The sequence below is a fragment of the Bombus fervidus genome, chromosome 5 (genome assembly GCF_041682495.2).
Source record: "Bombus fervidus isolate BK054 chromosome 5, iyBomFerv1, whole genome shotgun sequence".
Lineage (NCBI taxonomy): Eukaryota > Metazoa > Arthropoda > Insecta > Hymenoptera > Apidae > Bombus > Bombus fervidus.
In genome coordinates this window covers 17094769-17120360 of record NC_091521.1, presented here as the reverse complement: position 1 = coordinate 17120360, position 25592 = coordinate 17094769, and the positions used below count along the sequence as shown (strand labels likewise).

At 36.4% G+C, this 25592-nt stretch overlaps 3 protein-coding genes and 1 long non-coding RNA gene across 18 annotated transcripts in view; 2 read left to right on the top strand and 2 right to left on the bottom strand.

Annotated features, from left to right (window-relative positions):
* Positions 1-25592, top strand: part of LOC139987508 (uncharacterized) — a 252164-nt gene that overhangs the window by 106339 nt on the left and 120233 nt on the right. The window lies entirely within an intron of this gene.
* Nlg-5 (neuroligin 5) overlaps positions 1-25592 on the top strand; it is a 355394-nt gene that overhangs the window by 278939 nt on the left and 50863 nt on the right. The window contains exon 1 of one of the 8 annotated variants that reach the window (XM_072003817.1): positions 3014-3109. The exons of 6 other annotated variants lie outside the window; for them this stretch is intronic. The gene's annotated coding sequence lies outside the window, so the exon portion shown is untranslated. Of the gene's footprint in view, positions 1-3013; positions 3110-8954; positions 9208-25592 lie in introns of those variants that run through there. One more of the 8 variants, XM_072003818.1, reaches the window with a different exon arrangement.
* The window catches only part of Usp (retinoid X receptor ultraspiracle), a 144903-nt gene continuing 121516 nt past the window's right edge, over positions 2206-25592 (bottom strand). For all 8 annotated transcript variants that reach the window (XM_072003831.1, XM_072003825.1, XM_072003830.1 and 5 more), the window contains one exon: positions 2206-2217. The gene's annotated coding sequence lies outside the window, so the exon portion shown is untranslated. The remainder of the gene's footprint in view (positions 2218-25592) is intronic.
* LOC139987096 (AP-1 complex subunit mu-1-like) lies at positions 22232-24721 on the bottom strand. The gene is made up of 2 exons (XM_072002976.1): positions 24551-24721; positions 22232-24203 (listed from the first exon to the last, which is right to left on the bottom strand). Exon 2 carries the CDS (start codon positions 24178-24180, stop codon positions 22912-22914), a length of 1269 nt encoding a protein of 422 aa, XP_071859077.1. The 5' UTR covers positions 24181-24203; positions 24551-24721; the 3' UTR covers positions 22232-22911.

The window sequence follows — 25592 nt, the reverse complement described above, 5'->3', positions numbered from 1 at the left end:
TCGAATTTCTTTAAAAAGAATTTTACGCTATCGACTCAATGAAGAATTGTATAACATGGTAAAGGCTTTGGAAAGTGTTTAAGAATTTTTTCAAACTTTTTTAAAGTCTAAGACAATTGAACGCTTAAGCTTGGGTCGTAAACGAATCAGTTCATCTACGGATTATGTGAATGTATAGCTATTTGCCTACGGAGTTAATGGAGAATATCGTAGCAGAATTCCTTAAATCTTTTTATACCGATACATTTTCAATTTAAAGATATAAGATACTTGTATTTATATAATATTTTAGATACGTAAATGAAATAAGACTACTCACAACCTCGAGTACAATTTACGCTCTTCCAATTTGGATGATAATCGATAAGAAGATTCGTACGTAAGAGATGTACTAACAAATACATTTTATCAAAATTCTTGCTATAATTCTTTATTGCTTTTTTCCTCTTCGAAATTGTCGTTCAAGAAAAAATTACAAGCACGTTGAATTACTTGTTACAGCAGCTTTATTAGTTATCGAAGCTCGAAGTAAATGAAGTAAACCGAGGGGAAAAAAGAAAACGGAAAGAGCCGTTGGTGTAATCTAATTTGCTGATGCGACAAGAAGAAGAGTCTAAATTGGTGGGAATGGGGTAAAAAGCGGCATCGATCGATTCACGCGGGAAAATTGGAAATACCTTGGTCCAATCTCGAATCAAACTGTTCTGCGGTGAATCAAGATAAGGAGGATCTCTCCTTACTCCACTCGGAAATGTCGACGTTTAAGATCGTTCGAAAGGATCTCTTAAAATTTCTCACCGCAAATTCATCGATTGTACTGCACAGTGAAGACACGAATCATCCACAATCCCTTTTTCAATCTGCTGCATTTTTACGAGCTCTTTTACGAATAAATAAGCTTTCGGAGATATTCGATAGAAAGTCTTGCGAGATAAGAGAAAGAAGATTTGGAGTTTTGCACTTCTTAATTCGACCATTACGAAATGGATAAAATTCCACAGTTTTTTCTTTTTTCTTTTTCTACACCCCCAAAGCAAACCTTCTTTTGAGGAGGAGAAAAGAAAAAACGGATTCCAACCAAGGATTCGTATTTCAGTATTTCACAATGGCAAGGAAAAAACCGAGACGAAAGTACCGAGGGAAAATACGAGGATATGTTAGAGGATTTTCTTTATGCTTGTACGTCTGATAGAAGGATACAAGGCAGCGTGTGGATCGAAAAGATCCAAGATATATATAGCGTATGGTATATTAATATTTAATAATCGGAAAGGAGAAAAGCTCAGCGGGATACATATCGCACCGCATGCATATTGAACGTATAGAGACGCGAACTATAGGAGAGGAGAAGAGATGTACAAATGGCAGAAATGTGATAGCAAAGTTGAAAATATGAACCTTTTACTTTCGTGGCATAGCTAGATCGAAATATACGTGCTTGAATAACTCACACGTTCTGTCTCCGAGAAGAATACAATTTTGTACTTGTACACATACCACAATGAAAAATCTTGCTTGTTAAATAAAAATGGTAACGAAAAGAATATTTGCATATACAGTACCTCGGAAAAGTTAGATAAAGAAAAACTTAAAGAAAAAAAGCACAGATAATTATTAATAGAAATTGGTACACAACGTAAACGTATAATTAGTACTCACACTACAATACATATTCGTATCGTGGTTTTCTAATATGACGAATAATTAATTGTGAATAATTGACAAAATACTTTGACGATATTTACCAAGTTTATGTTTGCAACAAATATCTCGCAACTTCTTGATATATTTTCAGACTCATTTCAAATTTTATCAATAAAATCCTGATATTCGTATAAAGTGCTAATGAAATTTCAAAAGGTTTTATACAACGCATAATGATATATTCGTCACAAGTTTCTACAAGTTTGAAATAGTTTCGCGAACAAATGCACCGTATACATTATAAAACGATGCAGGTCATAATATTTTTCTCAACTTTGTCGTAATCGCTAATTGATTCATTGAAAACATAATTATTTAAACGAATGGGATTGAAACGGTTCAGAATTCAAAATTATCTTTCCATTAACATTTTTCACCCTTTTCTTTCTGTCGATGCAATTAATTACTACATTTTATATTTATGAAATTATCAACGATATCCATTGCTCGTCGATTGTCAAGTTGTCATTGAGTACGATAACAATTAAGATAATTAATTGCCGTTCCGTTATTCATGCAATTTTCCAGTTCCTTCCCTCCTCTGTTTCCATTTTGTTCGATCAATGTGCGAGAACTCTCAGAGAGAATCGATATATTCATCCTGTTTCAGTTCTTCAATGCGAAAAATGAATTAACTCGTTGTTCGAATCTTGTCGATTCGTATCGGCATATTAAATAAAATCGTGCTTTATTTTCTTTTTAACTAATACCCGGATACTTGTTTATTTTCGACAAGATCTATTTTAATAAATCAGAATGTAATGATTTTACTCTTCAAAATCGTTACAATTATGCATAATAGCATGCTAATAGCTATATATAGATAAAAGAAAATTTTCACAATTCCTATGAAGACACATCGTTCCAGTTCTTACCTCGCAGCAACACTCACATTTTCTGTCGGATCATTGGATTTTCATAAAAATCCAACTCGAATCGTAGCTATGCATTACGACGCACGAGACGACACTTATCCTGATTCATTTCTAAGATTCATTTTCCAAGAAATTCCTTGAGTTACACGTTACAATCCGGCTCGAAAGTAGCACTGTAAAATGGTAAACATCCTGAACAATTCACCAGGCGTTGTTCCAGAATTGGAAACCAGAAATCCTCTGTTTACGCTCCGAGATTCTCGGGTCTGTGAATTTCCCGCCGTGCAGCCCCACCCCGATCGCCCTACTATCGTCCCTTTCGGATAAGAATTCTAATATCGCGCCGCCCACCCGGGACTTTTAGCTCAGTCTTGTTTTTGCGTTCGACTTTGGTGCCTCGTAGTATAATTCTTCCGTGTCTTTTTTTTTAATATTTCATTCAGTGGATTTATTTAGTGGTATAATTAGTGTATCATTAATATATTAGTGTACCAGTGTACATGTTACGTCTTCGTACAATCAACGACATGGTGAGTTTTACTTTATATCTTTTGTAAATATCTGTTTTATGTGAAAATATTGTCTTGTATATTAAACGAATTTCAAATTTAAGGAGACGTTCGTTTAAATAAATTAAAAAATATTTCTCTATTGATTAATATGTTAAAGTAATATTGAACATTGTGATCGATTGGGTATATTTCTTATACAGAATTATTAATATACTTAATATATATTAGTGTGACGTTTAAAATTACGTAATTTTTATAAGCAGAATAAGTAATTTAATAATCGTAAGCCCTCTTGCAATGCCGGCAGCTAATAAAATATACTACTACTATTAGTATTCTTAGTAAAATTATTAATAGCATGAATATTGTTTTGTATCATAAATAAGTTTCAAATTTCACAGGAAATCTATTCAAGTGATCAATGATTAATACACATGTACGTAAAATGAAAATGAAAAATTTCTTCATATTCCAAATTGATCGTATCTTATGCTAATATTAAATTATTAACATTTTTTACAATTATTGGCAGTTTAACGTAATAACGGAATTCTTGATATGGAAATATACAATGTCAAATATCGCTATACAAATTTATGACATCGGATATTACTTGTTGCGTTCGAACGTTACACACGCGACCTAAACACGTTCTCGCGTGATTCTCTCATGACCGAATCTCTGTTTATCTATCGATCGAGAGCCCAACGACATTGCACGCACGCGAACAATACAAAACACAAAACAAATTCAATCAGTAGATGACATAAGGAAAGCGAACATGCTGGACATAAACGTTATCGTAAATTCATCAAACCTCGAACAGCAACGAGAAGAAAAGCCGGAGAAAGCGAGGCTAGTCTGCGTCTGGCAGTCTCACAATCAATCTCCAACCCCTGTCTCACCCTCTGCAATCCTTTTTCCTGATCCCAAAAGCTCGAGGAGTTCGCGAGTGGACAATGAATACACTCCTTTCGTGCAGAACACGAGTGGGTTTGAAAAAAAAAAGAGAGAAGGAGTGTATAAAAAGGGGAGAGGGATTGGTTGAAAATAAAAAGAAAATCGAAGTGGCCGGATTTCGTGTTGCCATTCTTTGACACGAAATCATTGACAGGTCTCGCGCCGAATCGACACAACTTTTCCTTCGGTCAAACAAACCAATGTTTACTGGGAACAACAAAGGAAAGGCCGATATACGAAGGGATGTATGTAAGTAGTTTTGAGACGTCTAGCTACAGTTACACTGGGAACACAGTGTCTCTTTAACTACCATCGCCTCGTATAATCGACGTTCAACCCCTCTTCCTTCATCTTGTTCAACCTGCTCTCGTAGAAAGCTTGGCAACCTAAATGAGATGCCGCTCGATCCCGGTTTCACTCGGAGCACTTTCACCATCCTCCTGGCTTGTGCCAACGAATAGATTCTCGTATGCATTCTCAGAAGGATACATCGAGGGATTGGAACGAGAGGCAGGCAAAGATAATGAGTACAGGGTAATTTATACGAGCATTGATTTCGAATGGAGCGTGTGGAGAGAACTGAACGGTATTATATAAGACAGTGATATTTAGGCTACTGAATTGGGTGAAAGTTGTTTCTGAAATCGAATGAATTCGATTTTTTAATGCAATGCTGCCAATATTGATCGGATTTCGACTAGGACCAAAGATGAAACGTAAAAAATTATTTGTTTTAGTCATTCTCTATTTTCGTTGATTATAAAGTAACGAAATTTGTTTCCTATAAAAGAAAACTTGCAGAATTGATATTTGTGTGAAGTATTACATTTCGTGCAATTTTTCCTAGAATATTTTATGATAATTAGATCTTTGAAAGATACATAGAAATATAATAATTATAATAGTAGCCAGTTATTAGATCTTATCCTGTGGATATTCCGTATCTTTAAAACATATTTTGCGCAGTGAATAGAACATCAGAAAGTGAATCTATCGGATTAAAATTCGAATTCCAGTTGGAGAATGAAACTGCGATAAAACATACGAATTATTCTTCCCGATTTTCATTTGTCAAGTCTTGGACGAAATATTGTAAACATGCGCTTATAACTGTATCAGAGATAGATGGAGTATATGAAACTTTTCTCTTACGGACGAAGTTCATTAACGATACCTTCGAGTTGCCAGTCTTTTCTTCTTGTTCCGAGTTAAAGGAGTGAAACTCGTACTGCGATTTTAATGAGATTTACCCCATCTTACCAGCGTCGAGACTAAAATCTTTAACCTTCTACATCTTTCCGTCTCTGTTAGTCAAGAAAAAGCAAAAGAGGGCTGCCAGCTAATTCGTTTAACACAGAAATTTTTGTACTTTTAATTTGCATGAAACTTATCCAATCTGACGTATAAAAAGACTATGATATCCTCGAACGTAACTTACAAAAACAGAAGTAATTATACAGTCGTTTCAAAGTCTTGGAAATTACTGACACAAACCGTAGATTTTTCATAAAATTTTCATAACTTCATTGTCAAATGCGATAAAATAGCTACATAGATACCTACAAAGATATACATGTACGTGTATAGGTAACCACGTAATCCGAAGAGAAACTAGAATCGAGATAATGAAAATCTCTAAATCATCAAAAGAAACGCTTCTTACTAATGACTTGAAAAGATATGAAAATTTCAGATTAGAAACAGGCATACAGATAAAACAGACTATAGTTATTACTGTGAGGATAAAAGCAACGGATACGCCTTCGTTATCGCGAATCTTCTGTGGCATTAAAACGGATTAGCGTCGAAGTATGCAAAGCTGAATCTGTCTTTTACGTCAAAGGGCATCGTTTTTCCAGACGGAAAATTCTGTTCATTTACCATGGACAAGAAAAGAAAATTACTACTCGTATAGTCGTCTTAATATAATTTAAATCTTAAAGGATTATGAAAATATTTAATATCATGAGGATTTAAATGGTATTGCGTAAAAATTATTTTCAAACGAATTATAACAACTTGTATCACGCTTAATGATTACGATGAGTAAAAGAAACATAAATCCTTGGGGAATTACTAAGACAAAATCTCTTTGAAAATATTCAAAGAAGTAAAACGATGATCTTTCGTAATATTTTGCAACGTCTTTCTGTTGAAAAATTTATTTTTTCTACAAAATTTTTTCTATTAAACTCTCTCGATTAATTTTTTTCCCTCGTTATTAATACGTCTTGTTCCAGATAGACCAGAGACGTTTATCGTAAAATGTATAATTCCAAGAAATCAATATTCTGTATTAATTTCTAGCAATATCCCATGAAAATCAGTGATTTAACTGAAAGCCTTGCTGCGATAATGAAGTCTTTCGTAATATTAAAAGTTTCCATGTATTTTCCTCTTATACATAGATACGCGGTATTAAAAATTGTTCAAAGCGAAAATCATTGAATACAGTGAACGGTGGATCTCGATTCTTCCCCGTTTCCATTCTCGGAAACTGGTTATTTAAAAAATCGAACGACAGATATTGGCGACGTGACATCTCGGATCCTTTTCTTTGAACGAAGTGAAACGTTATTAATGTCGTACTGAATTCGAGGCCACCTCGAAAGCATTTGCATGAACTGGAAATGGGGAACTCTCGTTTACGAGTACGATCGCATCATACGCCGATATTAAAAAGTACCATCTCTTCAAAATTATTTCTACAATTATTAAAATATAACCAAGATACGAGCATATACGGCGACTCACGAAAGTAACTTGAACATTTATTATAGACAATTTTTATAAATTTATCATCGTACAAAACTTTTTGAAATTTACTCAGCGATACAATGTAATGGTAGAGTAATTAACTATTTAATAATTTTGTGACTTTTTTTAAATGTACGTTTACAATAAATATCTTTAACTTTTATGTATATTTTCGAATTTGTTTCAAACTTTCTCAATGTGAGTGACCATGATGATTATATCATGTCACAACTCGTGCAAAATATTTTATATAATATACATATTCAGAAAAAGTTTCTACAAGTGTTTAAATATTTTTGTGGGTCGCCGTATATGTATAATCCTGATCAAATATATGAAATTACGAGTTCTAGATTAAAAATAAATTTTATTCTGTACCTAGAAATAGGGAGAATCGAACGACCGAACTCGCGGAGCGTATTTAATATTTGAGTTATTGAAATTACACGGAATAGAGATCGCTTTGGGCTCGTTCTCTCGTATCTATTTCGCTGCAAAAGCAAGATTACGAGCGATGGGGAATATTATTTTCACTATAATAATCATCAATCTATTCTGTACTGGCGTACTTTGTCGAGTCTATTAAAAAATATACAGGGTGCTTATCGTATTGTTATTCAATATTTTTTAACGCAAATGTAATGAGCAATAAAAAAAATCTTTAAATGTAATCGAATATTCAAAATTTCCAGGCTTTCCATATTTTCAGTTCTTGGTTTATTAAAAATTCCCAAATTTCTAGATATTCATATTAAATTCTAAATATTATGCTATTTCTTAAAAATTGAAATCTAGAATCATATATTATTTTTCTAAGAACTGTATTTCTTTATTCTCATAACTGCCAACTATGGTAAATTTAAAAATGAGATACTTATATATTCCATTTTTTATAAATCACCCTGTATATGTAGTTTACAGCATCGAGTTCCGATAAAAACTCGAGAATTAAAGCCACGCGTTTTTCCTCGTTTGCTTGTAATGAAGAACGGTGATATTTTTCTTGTTCCCATTTTTTTTTCCTCTCTTCTGTTTGTTCGTTTTCTTTATCGTTCGCGTTTAATTAGAATCAACGATCGAAAAAAATGCAGAGAATGTGAATTCTTACTGTGAAATATATATCACCTGATATTTTAAATCCCGTTGCTCCCTCGAATGTCTCGAAATTGCAGCGAAGATGGTGATTCAAGTTGACGTCTTAATAACACAATTTTCCCCTCGCTTGAAAATAAGCGGCGTAAAATCGTTCTCCGTCAACACGAGTGGCAGCCATTAAAATGTTTCTGCTGAAAGGATAGCGAATTAATAAAAGCAAAACATCGACAGTAAAATATAAAATCTGTCCTTCTTGTTCCCTACTCTTTTTCAAAGGGGGAAGTGTGAGCCAATCTACTCTAAAAAGTAACCTCTATTATGTTTGCAAAATAAACAAAGTTAAGTTGTAAGATTAGATTATGACAAAAGTTAACCTCTTTTTATTTTTTAAAAACACTTTTATATTATTTCTATGGATTAAAACGTTAAGTAGTGTTAATTAATAAATTAATCATTAATAGAATTAATTAATAATACTTGTCAAAATGAAACAGAAATGTCTGATAAACGAATGAAAAACGTATATTTGTAACAAATTGGGACAACCTTAGTTTTATATTTAAGAATCTATCTTCAAACTATTCTTAACACGTCAGTATATCAATACTGATATGCATGATTTATCAACTTTAATTAAAGCAAATCTTCGATATACATACCTAACCGTATACGTTTTCGATGACAGTTTCTCGAACGACAAACTATGGTCATCACATATATACTTCATACCATTTACACTGTATTTACACGTACCACACTATATCCTACCTATCACATTTCAATTAAATTATTACTTTCTCGCGAATTTTTATGAAAAATAACACTTAGTCTAAGGAAAATTTGATCAAATTATGGAAAGCAAACCGTGCTTGCCTTGCAATCCGACGTAACTTTCCCGCGCTTTTAGCGTCACTTTAGCAAATTTAAGTCGGTTTTGCTCCTTTCGGGTATCTTCGGAAACTTTCGATTTCCGTAGCACGCTGCAGTAGCTATATATTATCCAATACGCGTAGTTCATTCTGTCGGTTGCAAAACTTGTAATATTTTTCGGAAAATCACCCATTAATTATGATTGAATTCTCGTAATTGATAAAGCATCAGAGTGTTTTACTGTATATACTAACTCCTTTTACCGTGTTTAAACGCGTATAAACCGTGGTTTAATACATAAAATAATATGTAGTAACAAAAGTTGTGTTTTGTGTGACATCACAAGAAGCATCTCTCGTTCCACGATATTTCAACAAAATGGCGATAACATAACCAGTGGATCTTCACAATCTTCAGCTTCTAGTTTCTTCCAGGTACATACATTCATTTTCCTCGCTTAATCAGTTCCACTATACATACGTATATATGTACATGTGCTATCCGAAAGAGGTTAGTTTGATAACTAAATTTTAAAAGATATTTTTGTGACATTTCATTTACATTATTTTGTCTTAAATTTATAAAGATCAGTTTGAAAAATTCTAACTGCCAATATTTAATGACTGCGACATTATTTCAACATTCAGCTTTTAGCTGATTTAGGATATATTAATTTTTTTCGCTTCATCATTTCGATTAAATATATGTACTGCACATATATATAATTATCATATAGAAGAGGTTAGTTTGATGATTCAACTTTAAAAAGTATCTTTAATAAACAAAAGCATAAACAAAACAGATATTTCTATTACGTATTGTATCATTCACGTTATTTTCCTTCAAAATTATAGAGCCATCCTCAGAAATACAAACAAACATCCATTAAAATTTCGTTCTTTTATACAAACATTCGCGTTCATCCATATTATCTAAAAAAAAAACTAACTCCTTTCTAACTTTCCCAACCACCCAAGAGCAAGAAAGGATAATCCCAACGCTCTTTACTATGCATTACATTTAGTCTTCCACGCAAGTTTCATAATCCCTTGGTTTTTCCGTGGCGAATCAGAGGTCCGTAAATCAAAATTTTACGGGTGCGAGAATAAAGTGGTTGACTTTAAAAGGGAGGCCAGACTTTGTTGAACGTGACAGTATATACGTGTTCCCAAGTTTTGTCGAAAGCGACAAAGATCTCTGGAAGAGGGTGGCCTAGGACATGCGCGTGCTCGCGCCCTCGCGCCCCCGCAATGATTCGTAACTAAATGCAAATGCGTGTGGGCACTGCAGTAAATGCAAATGCAATGAGACGTAGTCGTCGCCATCTCGACTTTAAGCTGAGCTAATGCATTCAAGTGCAACGAAAGCAACGCGGTTCGTCGACCCCCCGGTCTTGGTAAGCTGCAACCTTCGTGCAAAGTCCCAACTACGTCACTCTATTTAATTACCACTGCTTCCGAGTGCCTCTGATAACGCGTTTAAGGGGCGTATTTTCTCTCGTGAAACTTTAGCAGAGATCACGGATACCTGTTACGATACGTCGATCGAAGGAGGATCTCCTTTTTTCTCCTTACTTCGAGCGAAAGAACTTTTACACGTGGCCCATCGTCCCAGAAATTTCCAAGAGGAAACACGGCAACGTGATTACTCCTTGATAAATGGAATTAAGGAAGCGAAGGATTATTTAGTATGTTATTTTGGCAAATTTTTTATGTAATATTTTTCAACATCATGTTAAATTTCATTATTCGTACGAATCCATTAATCGTTGAAAACTTCGTGTGACAAAGAAAATATACGTTTATTTATGAAAGTTGGAAAGTATAATCGTGTTTTTGATAAATAAGGTTTGAAAAAGGAAGGTATTGAGCAAGATTTTAAGTAAAGCGAATCACAACTTTTTGTATTCTTCAATAGCCATACTGTTAAGTTCTGGAAAAATTTCAGAAATTTTGATGGCAGGATTTCATTAATAGATTTTTTTAATAGATTTCATTAAAACTTTTGCCTGTTAATAAGTTAATTAAATTCCTGAATACATGACTAACCAGAACGAGTTAGAGATATCCATCATTTGGAATAGAAATATGGTCATAACTTAGTGTTTCAATCTGCATCGACCTAAACCACTTCAACTTATGCCATCTCTAATAATCTCCACTTTAAGTTTGTAACTTTATAATCTACCTGCCTAAAATGATTATTGTAACTCATCCATAAATTCCTCTTTAAAACAATATATTATATTATACTTTATTCAGAACTTTATATATTTCGTTTATATCGAAGAAATAAAAATTCCATAAGAAAGAATTCCATAGGAAAAATCAAAATCTCTCGCTTTTTGATTGGTTTATTTTAAATTCTCTCGGTTAATCGCTCGTCGGACGAATCAGTTCGAAAACTAACAGTCAACAATTTTCGACGTTGGTCAGAGGCGTATTATTTTGTACCTCTTTTTTCACCATTCTCTGCCATCCTATCGACGAGAGAGAAAAAAAACCAAAGCGTGAACCAATAAATCGAAGTGTCCATAGAATACTGATGGTTATTAGCAAATTTAGTGCAAGCTAGATCCCGCCGCAATTCCCATGTTTAACGTGGACCGACACATTATTCGAGCGTAGGTAATTTGTCGACGTTTACACGCATGCAAATATACGTGGTACGTCCGTACGTACATAGCAGGCCGCCGCAGCATTTATCTGAAGTTCGATTATCTGACAGCGTTCCTGTAATAACTAACCTGGCCTGGATGGAATTTCCACTAATCGACCGTGACGGTAATGGAAATAAATGAATCCCTTCAACATTGCAACCTTTATTAGATTCGGGACGCGAGACTTTGCAACATGAACAGGATCCATAGTTTACATATTTTTCTTTTATAATATTATCCAGTTTGGTAGCTCGAACAACCTATTTTTTACTTTTCGTCGCAATATTGATTTTTATCAACCACTTAATGATATATACAAACATGAATTGTTCTTAGTTTAGCCGATTATTTTAGTCGTTGACTTTTATGAGTATGATAACTACGATATCTTATGTACATATTAAAATATCTAAATATTTTATACACAATATATGTACATACATTTACATTGTAAGATTTTTTATTATAAAAATATCGATCATTTTCGATTTCGACCTCAATTACGAGGTTGGGCTGAATCGATGAATGTATAATTACACTTCTTAAACTCTTGTACGTATTAAAAATTTGAGATTTTTCAGTTGAACGTCTATACCGAATCTCTTGCTACTTTTGTTAGTAATTTGAAATTAATTGTACAGAGATACGAGTAATAATCTTCCTTACTTGCGCAGACTCGTGAAAGAGTTTTAAAATTCATAGAGTATTCTTGGAAAATATTCAAAATTCCGATAAACTTGGTAAGGAAACAGGTTTATGTTTCTTCGGCACTTTAATTATACCCGAAAGCATTGTCGATTCATCGTCGCGCAGCCGGAAATTATTATCGGCCCATCTAATTCGTAATATCATCGTATCCGGCTGGCGTCGCGTTTATTTCCATAACGCGCGTCGCGACGTCGACAATCGACGCCGCGCCGCTACGTTGCCCGTGTGCTGTGCTGCTGCGGCCTCTTTGCCGCGTATTTGCATACGCCGCGATACTCGAATGCATTAACTCTCGAGTTTAACGTCGAAGAGCCTCCGACGTCTCCAAACTGCTCTCTATTTGCATTTCCCAATGTCCGTGGTCGCGTTGCAACGACAAAACGAGCTGACGTAATGAGCATCCCTTCTTTCTTTCACGGTTACCACGAACGAACAAAATCGTCTCCCTTTCTTGGAAATTTCAACATTTTTTTTTTTTTTTTTTTTTTTCTTGCGAATTAATGAGAATTTTCGTGTGTATTTAATTTCTCACTTCACTTAAATTATATATATAAACGCGTACTTTAATTTGGAAATATTCGTTGAAATTCTACCGTTCTGCTGATTTTCCTTTAATGTCCTCGAGATTTAAAGATTGCCCGATGTAAACTTCTTATCCATTAGTGGTTTAAAAGTTGGAGGATAACGAAAGACTAAAGGCTAAGATAGATTAATAAAGGAAATAAATAGATCGACGTTTTTACGTTAAAGGAACTGCAAGATTTTATGAATGTTTCAATGTGGTTTAGTTGGTGGCAAATTGAGTCTGGCTCGCAGACACTTGATATTTTGTGAAAGTTAGGATAAGTTCGTTAAGTTGGAGAGTTGATCTAGTTGAAGCTCAGGTGCTTGAAACCCTGAAGTGCTTTGTCGAGTATGGTATTAACTATCAAAGTACGGCAATTTAATGAAATTTTCGCGGTACGATAAGGGGAAGCGAAAGATTTGAAAGATTCAATACGCTCTGAATCCAAACGCACTTCATATTTCGGTATACACCCGTTCCTCGATTTACGCGGAGTATCCGTTCCACGTGGATTCGTTTCACGCGAATGAAAATCGCGTAAATAAAGTCTGTCAGTACCGGAGAAAAAATATGTACACGTACGATGACTAGCGAAACGTAATGTACCTTTATTCTTACAGCGCTGACGCGACCGACCGCGTACATTAAGATCGCGCGTAAGAACTACCTCGTAAATCGTGTTATAATCTACCGCGTAACACAAGTGCCGCGTAGATTGAGGGATCAGTGTAATTACACGTTGATAAATAAATAACAACGTCGAGTGTCGTATTATCGAGAAATGATTACACGTAGCTATGAGAGTAAAAAACTTCACGCGATCTTATTCGAAGGACAATGATTATTTTATTTATTCTAACTCTGTAATAAATCATTTTCTTCTGTATAATCTGCGGAATACGCTGTACCAATTTGGCGTCGTTTTATTGAGCCACCGTGTACAATAAAAGTCATTCATTCGCGTTTGATATTCCAGAATTTTAATAACTCTGAATGGAGAACGACTTTAAGCATCGTTGTAACAGTCGAATGAAAGGTTGGCGATGTTACAGAGAACGAAAAGGGATGACGAATAATGCGAAAGATGGTCGTATTAAGAGTGGAAAGGGTGGAAATGGAGTTCGTGGTACCGTTGCAACGTCACAAAGCGTCATTGTGCAACGTTTTCTTTCCCTTCGCCGAATGTAAATGCCACGGAACGGTATCTATAAATATTTGCTGGCGTTTCTCTTACTAATGAGAACCGCCGTGAAAGCTATCTGATTCAGAAGGTTTCCAAGGGAAATGAAGAATAGACGGGGGTGGTGAGGCACCGACAGATTTTTATCGCCACCATAACGCCCACGGAGAGAAGAACACGCCGTCCTCGCGATCATAATGTCATTTGCATGGCAAAATTGAAATGTTAAAATGCAAATGGACGCGCGCAAATCACCGACCGAAATGCAACACATTTTTCGACTCCGAGGTACCGTGCAGATCTCGCGAAACATTTTCGAGCCGTCGTTTATCCCTCGAGAGGGAATTAGAAGAAACTAAATATATTATGATTGCATTTCTAAGTAAGATGGAATTTTTTTACGGACAAAGACTATTGTATATTTCTTAATTAAGAAAGAAGCTCGTAATATTTTTCCTTCTTACGCAGAAAATCTTACAAATTTTTGTGCAATTTGTCAGTCGTGTTCTCAATCATCGTGATTCTTATAAACAGAAACAACTGCGTCTTTCTACTGCTTCTTTTTAATTTAGCAAAGAGGATTGCGGTAAATATTTGCCAGCCAAATACCTATAACGTTATATTTATACAAACGGTATTATTCGCCTGCATAATGCACCGCCAACAATACATAAACTTACAAACAGTACATAAACTTATAAAACACCCCCTATACAAACATATTTGAAATTCCTGCCTGTTCTTGCTACTCTATCGCGCGATCTCTGTCTTTAATCCCCCGACTTCTCTTTATTCTCCATTGTAATCTCCAATTGTCACTAAATTATACCAACAATTACCAAAGCGCTTTACACGAACCAACCATCATAGTTTCAATTCGCCAACTCTCGTTAACAGTCTCCCTCCCAACGTTCAAAACCCGAGCGTAACTTCTCGCGCGATTGCTCTGCAGTCACAAATGACTGTACGATAGCTAAAAACAGCGCAGACAGGCAGAGTCTAGGAAATCTCTGGCAGACTTCGCAGGAATCCCCGAATTAAGCGATCCCAACGTGACGGATACGTTGGAGATTATTTCACGAGGTCCAGGGGCTTACGAAGAAAAACGAAGCGCCTTCGAGAGGCATCGATCCGGTATGGCAGAACAGCGGAAACAACTCGTAACCCCGAGAACGTAATTTGCAATCAGATGTCGAAGCTCCAAGCACGGGGAGCGAAAACAAGGAAGCTCGATTGGCCGGGAGCCAGTGACGGATCCCGCGGTCTTCCCGAAGGGGTGGCGTTTTGTCACTCTTGTCAGTCCGTGGAACAGACACGAGCTCGTCTATCGTGGATGCTTAACACCCATCCACCTGAAATTCTCTTCTTCTTCTCCCGCGTTCTTCTTCTTCTTTCTCTTTCTCCCTTTTTTCTCTTTCTCTTTCCCTTTCGGCTTTTTTTTCGTTTTTTCCTCCGAAAGAACGTCAGAGGATAAATCACAGCGGGGCACGCGATTTGCGGCCTCGCCTTTTCCCAAATGACTCGGGTAAATGCCGGTTTTTCCGAGAAATCCGGGTAATTCGGGAATCTCGTTTCGAAGCTAGGCCACCGACTCGCTTTTCTTCGGTTTTACGTAGCCACCACGGTGCACTGCCTCTTGCCGAGTCCTATCGATCGATAACGAGCTAGAGAATCTCTTCGTGTCGTTCGCATACATTTTTACCCAACGAGTCCTCTCTCTGGGGAGGATTGCAACGGTAAAGGGTAAATTGCGAGTGATTCTATCCCTTCCTTTTCCCATCCTACGAAATTGCCTGGCCATTTTTGGCAAAAAGCTTGTATCTAAATTGTATTTTGTCAGGGACTATCGTCGCGCAGTATACTAACGCGTTTATAAGCTCGCTATCTCGAAACATTCCATAACGTGTCACTCGCAAAAATATAGACGGAATTTTATCCCCGAGAATTCCTGAAAAAGAACGTCTACTTCCTCGAAAGGGCAAGATTAAAATTTTCAAACTCCAGCTTGACTCAGCCTTTAGCTAAGCTTAACAACCCTTTGACAGCTTAACGCGTAAAAATCTACCTTTCGCCGATAGAACGTACAAGTTTTCAGCCGAAAAACAGATCCGAAGCAGAAACACAACACGCGAGATATAATACAGAAATTGCTATAAAGCGTAGTTACGGTATAGTTGAAACGAAACACATTCGCGAGGTTAATTAGACGCGGGAAACAGCGTAGGGTAGTACAGGGATTCGACAAAAACTGCAACTTCCGCCGGATCTCGGCTGTAATCGAGTGGCAGAAAATTAGGGAGTTCGTTTCTTTGGACCGGTTTGCCAGAGGATAGAAGGGAAAAGGGTAGCGTTTTTTCGAGCACTTTTAAGGCGGTTGTCCCGGTTCTCTCCACAGTCACGAACCACCGCGGCCAGCAGGGAAGAGAATTTTTTTCGGCCGGATCCCCGTAATTCAAGGTAGTATCTCCACAGTGAGGGAAACCGCGGCTCGTTTCTCTACGATTTTATACGCCCAAGCACGCATATATAAACTCCTTTCATGGCGCGACGGGCAACGGCAACAAGCCAGAGCCTCGTTTTCAACGCCAACATTTGAGACTTAAACGTACATATACTTTTATTTATCACGGGGCCGTGGCAAGCGTGTCCCTCGAGAACCGCGAAATGAACGTCACTTAATTTACGCGCTGTCTGACGTTTTCATACATGCTCAACCACCGCTCAACTGTCCCAGTTCGTCGAGCTTCCTCTGAAAGCGGCTTAGCTCCGCGTTTAAAACGCCACCCTTTTGCTCACCTAGTCTTTCCCGAGCCTTTGAACAGGTTTTCGATAGAACGGTGAATTCCTTGTGAAATTCGTGTTTTTTGAATTTGATGGAAAGGCGAAAGAGAGCTAGAGAGAGAGAGAGAGAGAGAGGAAGAGTGGTACGAGCGAACTCACAGGTTTTGAAAACCGGAGGTGCATTGAAGTCTGACGCATCGCCATTAATCACCGGTTGTTTTGCCGAGGCCGTCTTAACGCGCTATCAGGAACTCTAAAATGGCGTGGCGTTATGACGTCGAATTTTGTGCAAAGCACCGGGAAAGCAGGATATTAAGGCGCTTAACTGCGCGAGAGAAAAGGAGGTTGGCTTCGTGTTATTAAGAGAAAAAGTTTACACGCTGGTGAAATATTGTTTGCGTTTGGGAAACGAAAAGAAACGTGTAGGCGGAATGGGAAAAATTTCATAACCGAATCCGTGGAATCCTTTAGGTATCTTGGACATTTGTTTCCCTTTCATGATCCTTCGTTGTCCGACCACTTTATACTTAAGTTACTTTCAAACGCTGGCTGATTAGTTTCCATTTGTAGCATCGTAAGAGAAGTTTAGTAGAAAAGTTTCGGAGCATGATTTTCTATTCAATTTCATCAGAATCTTGGTAAATCTGAATTATCTTGAATTTTTTACCCCATAATCCAGGAGAGCAGCGTTTCTACCTACCTTCGTCAAATCTCGCTTCTAACTCAAGGATACAGAAATGAATAAACAAGCAATGTCTGGCAAAGTTTTGACACTTTTAGATTCGCGAGACGCTGCCACGTGTCACTTACCACCGGGACCAGGCAGCGTGCATCCACTTCCGCCATGGAAACGGATTACTTTCGGGATTCAAAAGCAGAGTATTTCTAGCGCTGTAACTTCGCGCCAACACTTTGTACACAAGGTACATAAACTCGGCTTGAATTACGAATGGCAAACTCCTCTGGAACGTATTTCTGTGAATGTACACCAAACAGCTCGGAAGTTATCCACGGGTTTTGCGATTCATATTCCTGTAATTCAATGGATCCCTCGGAATTTAAGCGACATCGCGAGATACCGTTCCCCAGGAACCGCTGAAATTAAGTCCAAATTGCAGTGCTAATTCGTTTTACGACAAAACAATTTTCGCTCTACGTTACTCGTGCATATAGAAATGTATAAATTCGATTTGACGTACTACTTTTCATACGGAGAAGCGCTTACAGCAAAGACCTTAAGATCAAAATGCCGGTCGCTCGACGAACCTGGCCGAGCGAAGAATTCAAAAGATTTCCGACGAATTTAATTCCATTTTTGCTCTTGTTTCGATAACAATAAGCTAGTAACAAAATTTAAAAAGAACTTTCTTCCAATCCATTCGACTCGATATACTTTTTCCAAAATCACGTAGACCCTCAACACCGCCATAAATCCTCTCAAGTTAATCATCGCGATGTCAAGTATTTCCATTTACTAACATAATATCTCTCGTATCGTTACACGATCAAGTCCTCGGAGTAGCAGCATCCTCAATCCCAACAACGACACCATCTAAATCTCCGTTTCCGGCGAGTTTTGCAGTCGTAGCCGCAAGTCCCTCGAGAAAAACGCAACTTTGGCCGTCCTTATTTTTTTCCTTATTCTCCAGTACTATAAGTCTGTACTATAAGTCGCATTTTTATTCGTCCCCCGACGTATCCAGTCGACCTGACAACCGCTATATATTTCCACGCGAAGTTTTAATATCCTGCGGCGGAGACGACCAGACGTCTGCCATGGATCTCGCGACAGGATCTCGGATGCAACTTTTAAATCGGCCTCGCTAGAATTCCCGTAGAATCCCAGGGCAATTCCGGGGCCGATCGAGAGGCCGATGCTCCACGAGACGTGTGCAACCGATCCCCTAAGGGGTTGCACGCGTACCTCGTACCTCGTTCACCGCCACTTTCCAGTCTGATTTCCTCGGTGAATTTGCTTTTTCTATTAAAGGAACGTTAAGGGTGAAAGGGGAACCATGAAATTGAGCCTCAACCTCTATCTCCTCTGTAAGATCGATCGAGCGACGAGTGGCACGCGTCACCGCTCAAAGGGAGATTACAGATTCTTAATTCGAATCGATCTCCTTCGTTTTCACGCTGATAATGATATGGCCTAAGTGTTTGGTCGTGGCTTACGTGAGATTGCTTGCGTATACTCGAGGATTACGCTCCTACATTTCGGATTTGTTTGATGCTCGTTGTTCTTATCGGACAAATCCCTGAATAAATAATAGATGGTTTTTGATGCTGTTGGTGTGATTTTAATTGAGAGACGCGATGGAGATACGGTATTTACGTAAGTTTATTTTTAGTAAAGATAAATGTAGAGAATAATATAGGATAAATTATAAGATATAGTGTTAGTTAATTTGGTAACGGTATGATTTATTTCAATATCGTTGACGCCATCGGTCTATATGCACGCAGTCATCATTAGTCACTAACTCGTCTCGTCGCAACGGCTCTCTTTCACACCGACCACACTCCTTGACATCGCTAACGACACTCTTCGACAACGCTGGCAACACTAAAGCTCGCTGGCAACACTAAAGCCCCGCTGGCAACACTAAAGCTCCGCTGGCAACACTAAAGCTCGCTTCTAACACCAAAGCCCCGTTGGCAACGCTAAAGCCCCGCTGGCAACGCTAAAGCCTCGCTGGCAACACTAAAGCTCGCTGGCAACACTAAAGCCTCGCTGGCAACACTAAAGCCTCGCTGGCAACACTAAAGCTCGCTGGCAACACTAAAGCCCCGCTGGCGACATTAAAGCCCCTCAACTCACTAACGGCTGCCTTTTACCCTGTCCCACACATATCCCATAGTCAAGTAGACCCTTTTAATTACTCATGGTTTTCGCCCGATACTACAATAATATATAATATCTGTATTCGTTTAATGAATTTTGTTTAGAGAATATTATGGTGATTAATTTTGTATTTCTAATACTTTACGAGTATATACGTATAGTAATTTGTCTTAATATCTACACGGTACACTTAATTATATACAGATATATTACAAGCCTAGTAGCTCTAACGATAAAGGAAATAATAATCCTCCAATTGAAAAACAATTTCACGAAATAACTTCGCGAGGCCACACTTCCATTTAAGAAACAAAAAAGAAAGGAAAAAGGGTTAAGGGAAAGGAACGAAAGAATCATTTCGCTCCAATAATTTGCAATCCTTAATGGGTTTTGGATGGCTCGCCGGCTTTGCATGCTTTCTCTCAGCCTTTTTCAAGATACACAATATGAACAACGTGTACGAAACAGGTAATATCATCTTCCAAATGAAAATATCGACATGTTTTATCCCCCTTAGTTAAACCCTGCTATTTACTATTTTTTCGTATTTTTTCATTGGTCAAGATATGTTAGAATATTTATAATTTCCCATGTTCTTTGCCTTTTAACCAAAGGAAAGGAATAAACTCTTTTTCTTCGAACAGCTAAAAGCGCCTTTGAAGTTTTCTTCAATTTGACAATCGTAGATAAGATATTTTAATTAAGGAGAGTAGGAGATTCCTTGAGACTCGTTCAGAATAGTCAAATTACTTGAATCCAAGCTGTTTGAGTTCCAGTGACTTGATTTCAAGAAGATACTTAATATACATTTTCTAAAGAGTAATTAATTATAATATTAACAAAACGTCCAATAGAAGTGTTATACATTACGAAACGTGACTGAATATAAAATTTAAAAAAGCTCGAGTTACGACAAACTCGTTGTAATTCGTAGCTTGTTACTTGTAAAATTTCGCTAATAAGTCGTTAATTGATAATAATTGCGCAAGATGGTCCACCTATCCATCCGTATCACGAACACCACGATAACGGATCTCGACTATAAATTACCCTTCTTTGTGGTATAATAAAAAATTTATATATAGATTTCTCTTTCGAAGCATCACCGTGCGAACCGATAAGCTGAAAATTGCAGTTGCCCATGGAAAACTCTTGGAGTATACATTAACCTTTATTGATCACATCTCTGCCTGAAGACTGCGATATAATACAGCAGCATGCTCGTACTGTTATAAATATCTATGTATGTGTGAGTACATAAACGCGAATACCATAGGAGGAAATTTCGAATAAACGCGTTGTCGTAAATATCCTTCGATGTGCTAGCCGATGTTGCGAATTGATACACAAATTCCAGATGCAAAGCGATGAAAAAAGAAATAAGAAAAGGGAAATAGCTGACGTACCCCAGGAAAATTTATTGTGTTGTCTAGTGAGAATTACGTTTAGGGCGTAAACCATAGGCCGTAGATAATGTTAAGATACGTAAAATAATTAGATTAATCGAGAAATTTTGATGCTTTCGTTCTTTGGAAGAGAAAATATCAATTGAAGATTACAGAAGAGAAACGTCACTGCAAGTACGTTTTTGTTAATTTTCTGAATTTAATTCCATGTTACAGTTAAAGAATGATATTTTAATGTTTAATACTTTGCGTTAATACCGTTGTTAACAAAACGTGAACTTAACATTCAAGTTTCTGGTGAAAGATCAGTCTATAAGAATTTTCATGTACACAAAGAGCTACGTAATACACGGTAAAATTATTCAAAAATACTTTATCCCGCGATAACGGAGAGTCGTTATCAGTTCCTCGCACGTATCTAATACATAACACAAACCACGTAACGAAACCATTGTAGAACTTGTTCAACGTTCTAGTCACGATAGCCAAGCTAAGAGAAGAATTCTTAAAAATTGCCAAATAAATATAAAGAATCCCTTTAAGATGTAGAACGGGTCGGTCTGGTTGTTCTCGATGACCTTTTTTTTTTTTTATTTTCTTCATCTTCTTCTGATACGTTTGTGCACGTATATACTCTGGCGAGATACGTTTCGAAATTCCTTGCAGGATCAGCAATTTCCATGAAATTATTACACAGCGTGCACACCACCGAAATTTGCATAGCGTGACCGTGTCGCGGCCGCGCGAATAAAAAAGACTCGCTGCGTTTCGCTCTAATCGGGTTTCCGTGTCCTACCGTCTGTTCGCGCGATTCAACGTAGTCCACAGTAGAATATTTACAGATTTTCCAAGGGAAACCACATCGAGCGTAATGTTTTCGCGATTTTTCTATACCACCGTCTTTGATTCCCTTCGAAGCTATCAAACGAATTCACGATATAGCCTTTTTGCGAATAGAATTCTCATAGGTAGGCAGCCTTTTAACTTCGAATGACTTCCGCTCAACTCGATAGTCAGGTTTATTCGAGATCTTGCGAATGTAGCTTTTATCGAAGTTGAATTAAACAAGTAGATAGGAGGAAATGGTTCTGTTTATTAGGATGTTTCTTTTAGAGCGTGATGTGTTCTCTTTTTCTGGATTATAAAAAAGTAAAATTGATGAGCGAGTCGAGTCAGTTTTAAAGGAAATATCGAATATGTACTTGATAATAAATAATAGAAAAAACTTTTGAACTGAAATTTTGCTTCTCGTAAAACTGTTTATTTTTAAACCAATAAAAGATGGATTTTTCGAGATAATAAAAAGAGCATAGATAGATTTTGTTAAAAATTTAATAAATCTTCTATGTATCTTAAATTATTATTACAATAAAAACAATATTATTATTCGTTGTCATACTGACATACAATAATAAGTCTATAATACTATTACAGATTATGTTAGTACAGGAAAACGCCTATTAATTCGTTAACAATTCCATGAAAACATTCAAATACAATAATTTTCTATATATTTACAATTTTTCTTTTTCTTTTTTACATTGGATAATTTCGTTGGAATACACATTTATAACATAGGATCAAAACGTATTACAACTAGTAAATTAAGTACATACTTTGCATTTGCATAGTTTATAGTACTATGAGAGGAAATTATTGCAAGTGTTTCTAAAAAATTATATACAGGACATGAAGAACACGGAAAAATGTTAGTGTTAAAACTGCAAAAGGAATTAAAATCATACTAAGTGTGTCAAATAAAGATCAATGACGATAAATTAATTGTCAATTTCGCAAACACTAGTTCTACATTCTATAAAATTTCAATTTTTATACGGATCACGATCGTTTCCCAAACTTGCCATAAATTTCATTGTAAATGTGTTCGGAAGCGTACCATGCGTAGCAAACCGACTAGTTTTCACTTTTATATCTACGATTAACATTGGCGTAACGTGTTAAAAATGTCTTTTCCCTTCACAAATTTCTTACGTTTAATTCGTCCTCAGCTGGTAATCTCCATTTTGCGTGATATACCGCACCCATGGCAGTGCCTGATACCCGCTCTTTTCTATAATTTTCAAATAACGCACTTGGATTCCAGAAGTAGTGAAATACGGAATCTCAAATTTTACTTGAATCGGTGGCTTTCCTTCCACGTCTTCCCCAATGACAGATGGTAGACCAAAGTGTGCCCTCATCAGATATTCTTTACCACCAGGAAACGACTTAATGAACCAAGTTATTGCACTCTGCTCTGGTGAATATTTAACACTACCAATGGTAGTCCTAAATTTGGGAGAGTCTGCATCGTTGGGTACTGGGATTACTATTTCTACGTTGTTGGCCGTAGAACGTCTCTTAAATTGCGATCTCGCTTTTATCATGTATTCTACCCTGCTGTGAGCATGCCTCTCAATGACAGATTCGATCCATATCAGAGGTTTTACGTGTGTATTCAATCTGTAAGACATTAATTCAAACTCTCCATCCGGAGGAATGAATGAAATTGTTCTGTCGTTCTCGAATCTAGACAATCTGACACACTGATGGAATTTCACATCTTCCAATTCGACGGATTTGGACTTCCCACGGCCTGTAGATTCGAATAATACTTTGTCGTTAAGACCGAGTCTCAATTCTGGCATTCCGGACAAATAAACTCTCATCTTTATTGCACCCACAATTTCAGAACTTAAAACATTTCCATTAGCATTTGCAAGAAGATTCACAGACTCTATCACGTCTAGAAACACTTCATTTTTACGGTATTTTATACCTTCTGACCTCCAGGATACAGCATTAGTTACAGCCATGGGAATACGCGGTTGAATTTCAAGTTTATGACCTTCCTGCGTAATGTACTCTTGTAATATCTTACTATCAGTGGTTTGCGGATACCCGAAGTCTATTAATTCATCCAGAAGTTCATAAATGACTACAAAATTATCTCGTATGCTTTCTTCTTCCAATTCCTTGAAATATTCTTGCATCACTTGCACCAGTTTATGCAAGAATACAAATACTAAGGAAATATTTGCATTCTTCTTTGTAGTGGATACAATGTACAAATTATTGTACTTTATATATGCATATGTGCATTCTGCGGTTTGTATAATCGGAGTAAGGTTGCCCTCCTCTTCGCGTTCCATTACGAGAGGCATGAACTTTTCTATAACACCCGTTTCTATGTCTCCACGATAATTTCGTGAGATCAAAACCTTCCCCTTCACGTCTAAAATATATATCGCAGACGTCGACATCTTGAAAATTTGTTACACTGCAACTAAAAAAAACCTAACCGTTATCCTAATAAGCCAATCTTTACTAAAAATGTGAAATTGCGAAGAGGAAGAAAAAGGAATGTCAAATGCGAACGTTCGATAAACCGAGTATGGAATATACGTGATAGAGGTTATGTTATCAAACAAAAGTACATAAATTAAAGGAAGAGTTCAGTGCAAAATTTACAATACGATGCGCAAACTTTATATTAAAATCGTAATGTAAAGAACTACTAGAAGAACGAATGAGAAATATATCCATGAAAAGTTTTAATTTGACATCTATGGTACGTCAAAAACAGTGAATATGAATTTCAGGGAAAAATTTGTCACATATATAGGTACTTACTACGTGTTCTTGCAATTCCTGAAGAAATGTTAACCTTTAGATTATTTACATCGAAAATAACTTCTCTTATAAATGAATAACAGAAGAGATATTATTGACAAAAAGAGGCAGCCCCTCCCAGTTGTTTGAGTGCCACTGTGGCACTACCTGAAGTTGCTGGCTACGAACGTACGAGGTGCGAGCCGTAATCGAGGCGCATGCGTTGCTAACTTCTATTTCTATTACTGCTATCTTTACTCTCTTCCCTTGTTTTCATTTAAATATTGTTCGATCGTTATTTTTCCAACTTTATTGGTTTTATTGATAAAAAAACATAATTTATAATACTCTCAGAAAGAAAGTGTTGATAATTACTGCTAAATTGACGAATTAAAAACTTCATGTCGACCTTAAATCAAATTATTGATACTTTCGCTCAGTTTCGAATTACATTTCGTGGTTTAACATTTTTGCATAAAGTTACAATAGAATTTTTCCAAGGTAATGCCCGTTGGTTCATTATCATAATTATTGTAATTTTCTTCTAAGCATTTTATCTTATCTTCGACTAAAAAGATGTTGTTATCCTTATCATTCCTCATAGCCTATTTAGTCATTTTTATTTAAAAAATTCTTCACAAATATGAAAACGGTATACCGCGATCATAAATTAATAGTTATGACTAAGAGTTTCGTAAAACTTGGATTCTAAAAGTCACTAGTAAATTGATATTCTGTTTATGTGTAACTTTTCATTAAAATCGTATTAATCCAAATATATGTACCTATTATTCTGCAGAATGGACAATTAAAAAATAATTTTGTTTACATATTGCGCAGCATATACTTGTCAGTATTTTCTGGAAACTAAATAAATAGCAATATAAACATTTAAATATTATTTAACGTTATAAAACTCAAATAACCAAAAAATGACATCATTTTTGGTCCATTTAAACAAAAATCACATTTGACAATAACATTTTTCACAAAACCTTACAAAATGACTGTTACTTTTGATCCCTGACTATTGTAATCTTCTAATTTTTCAAATTTCATTAAT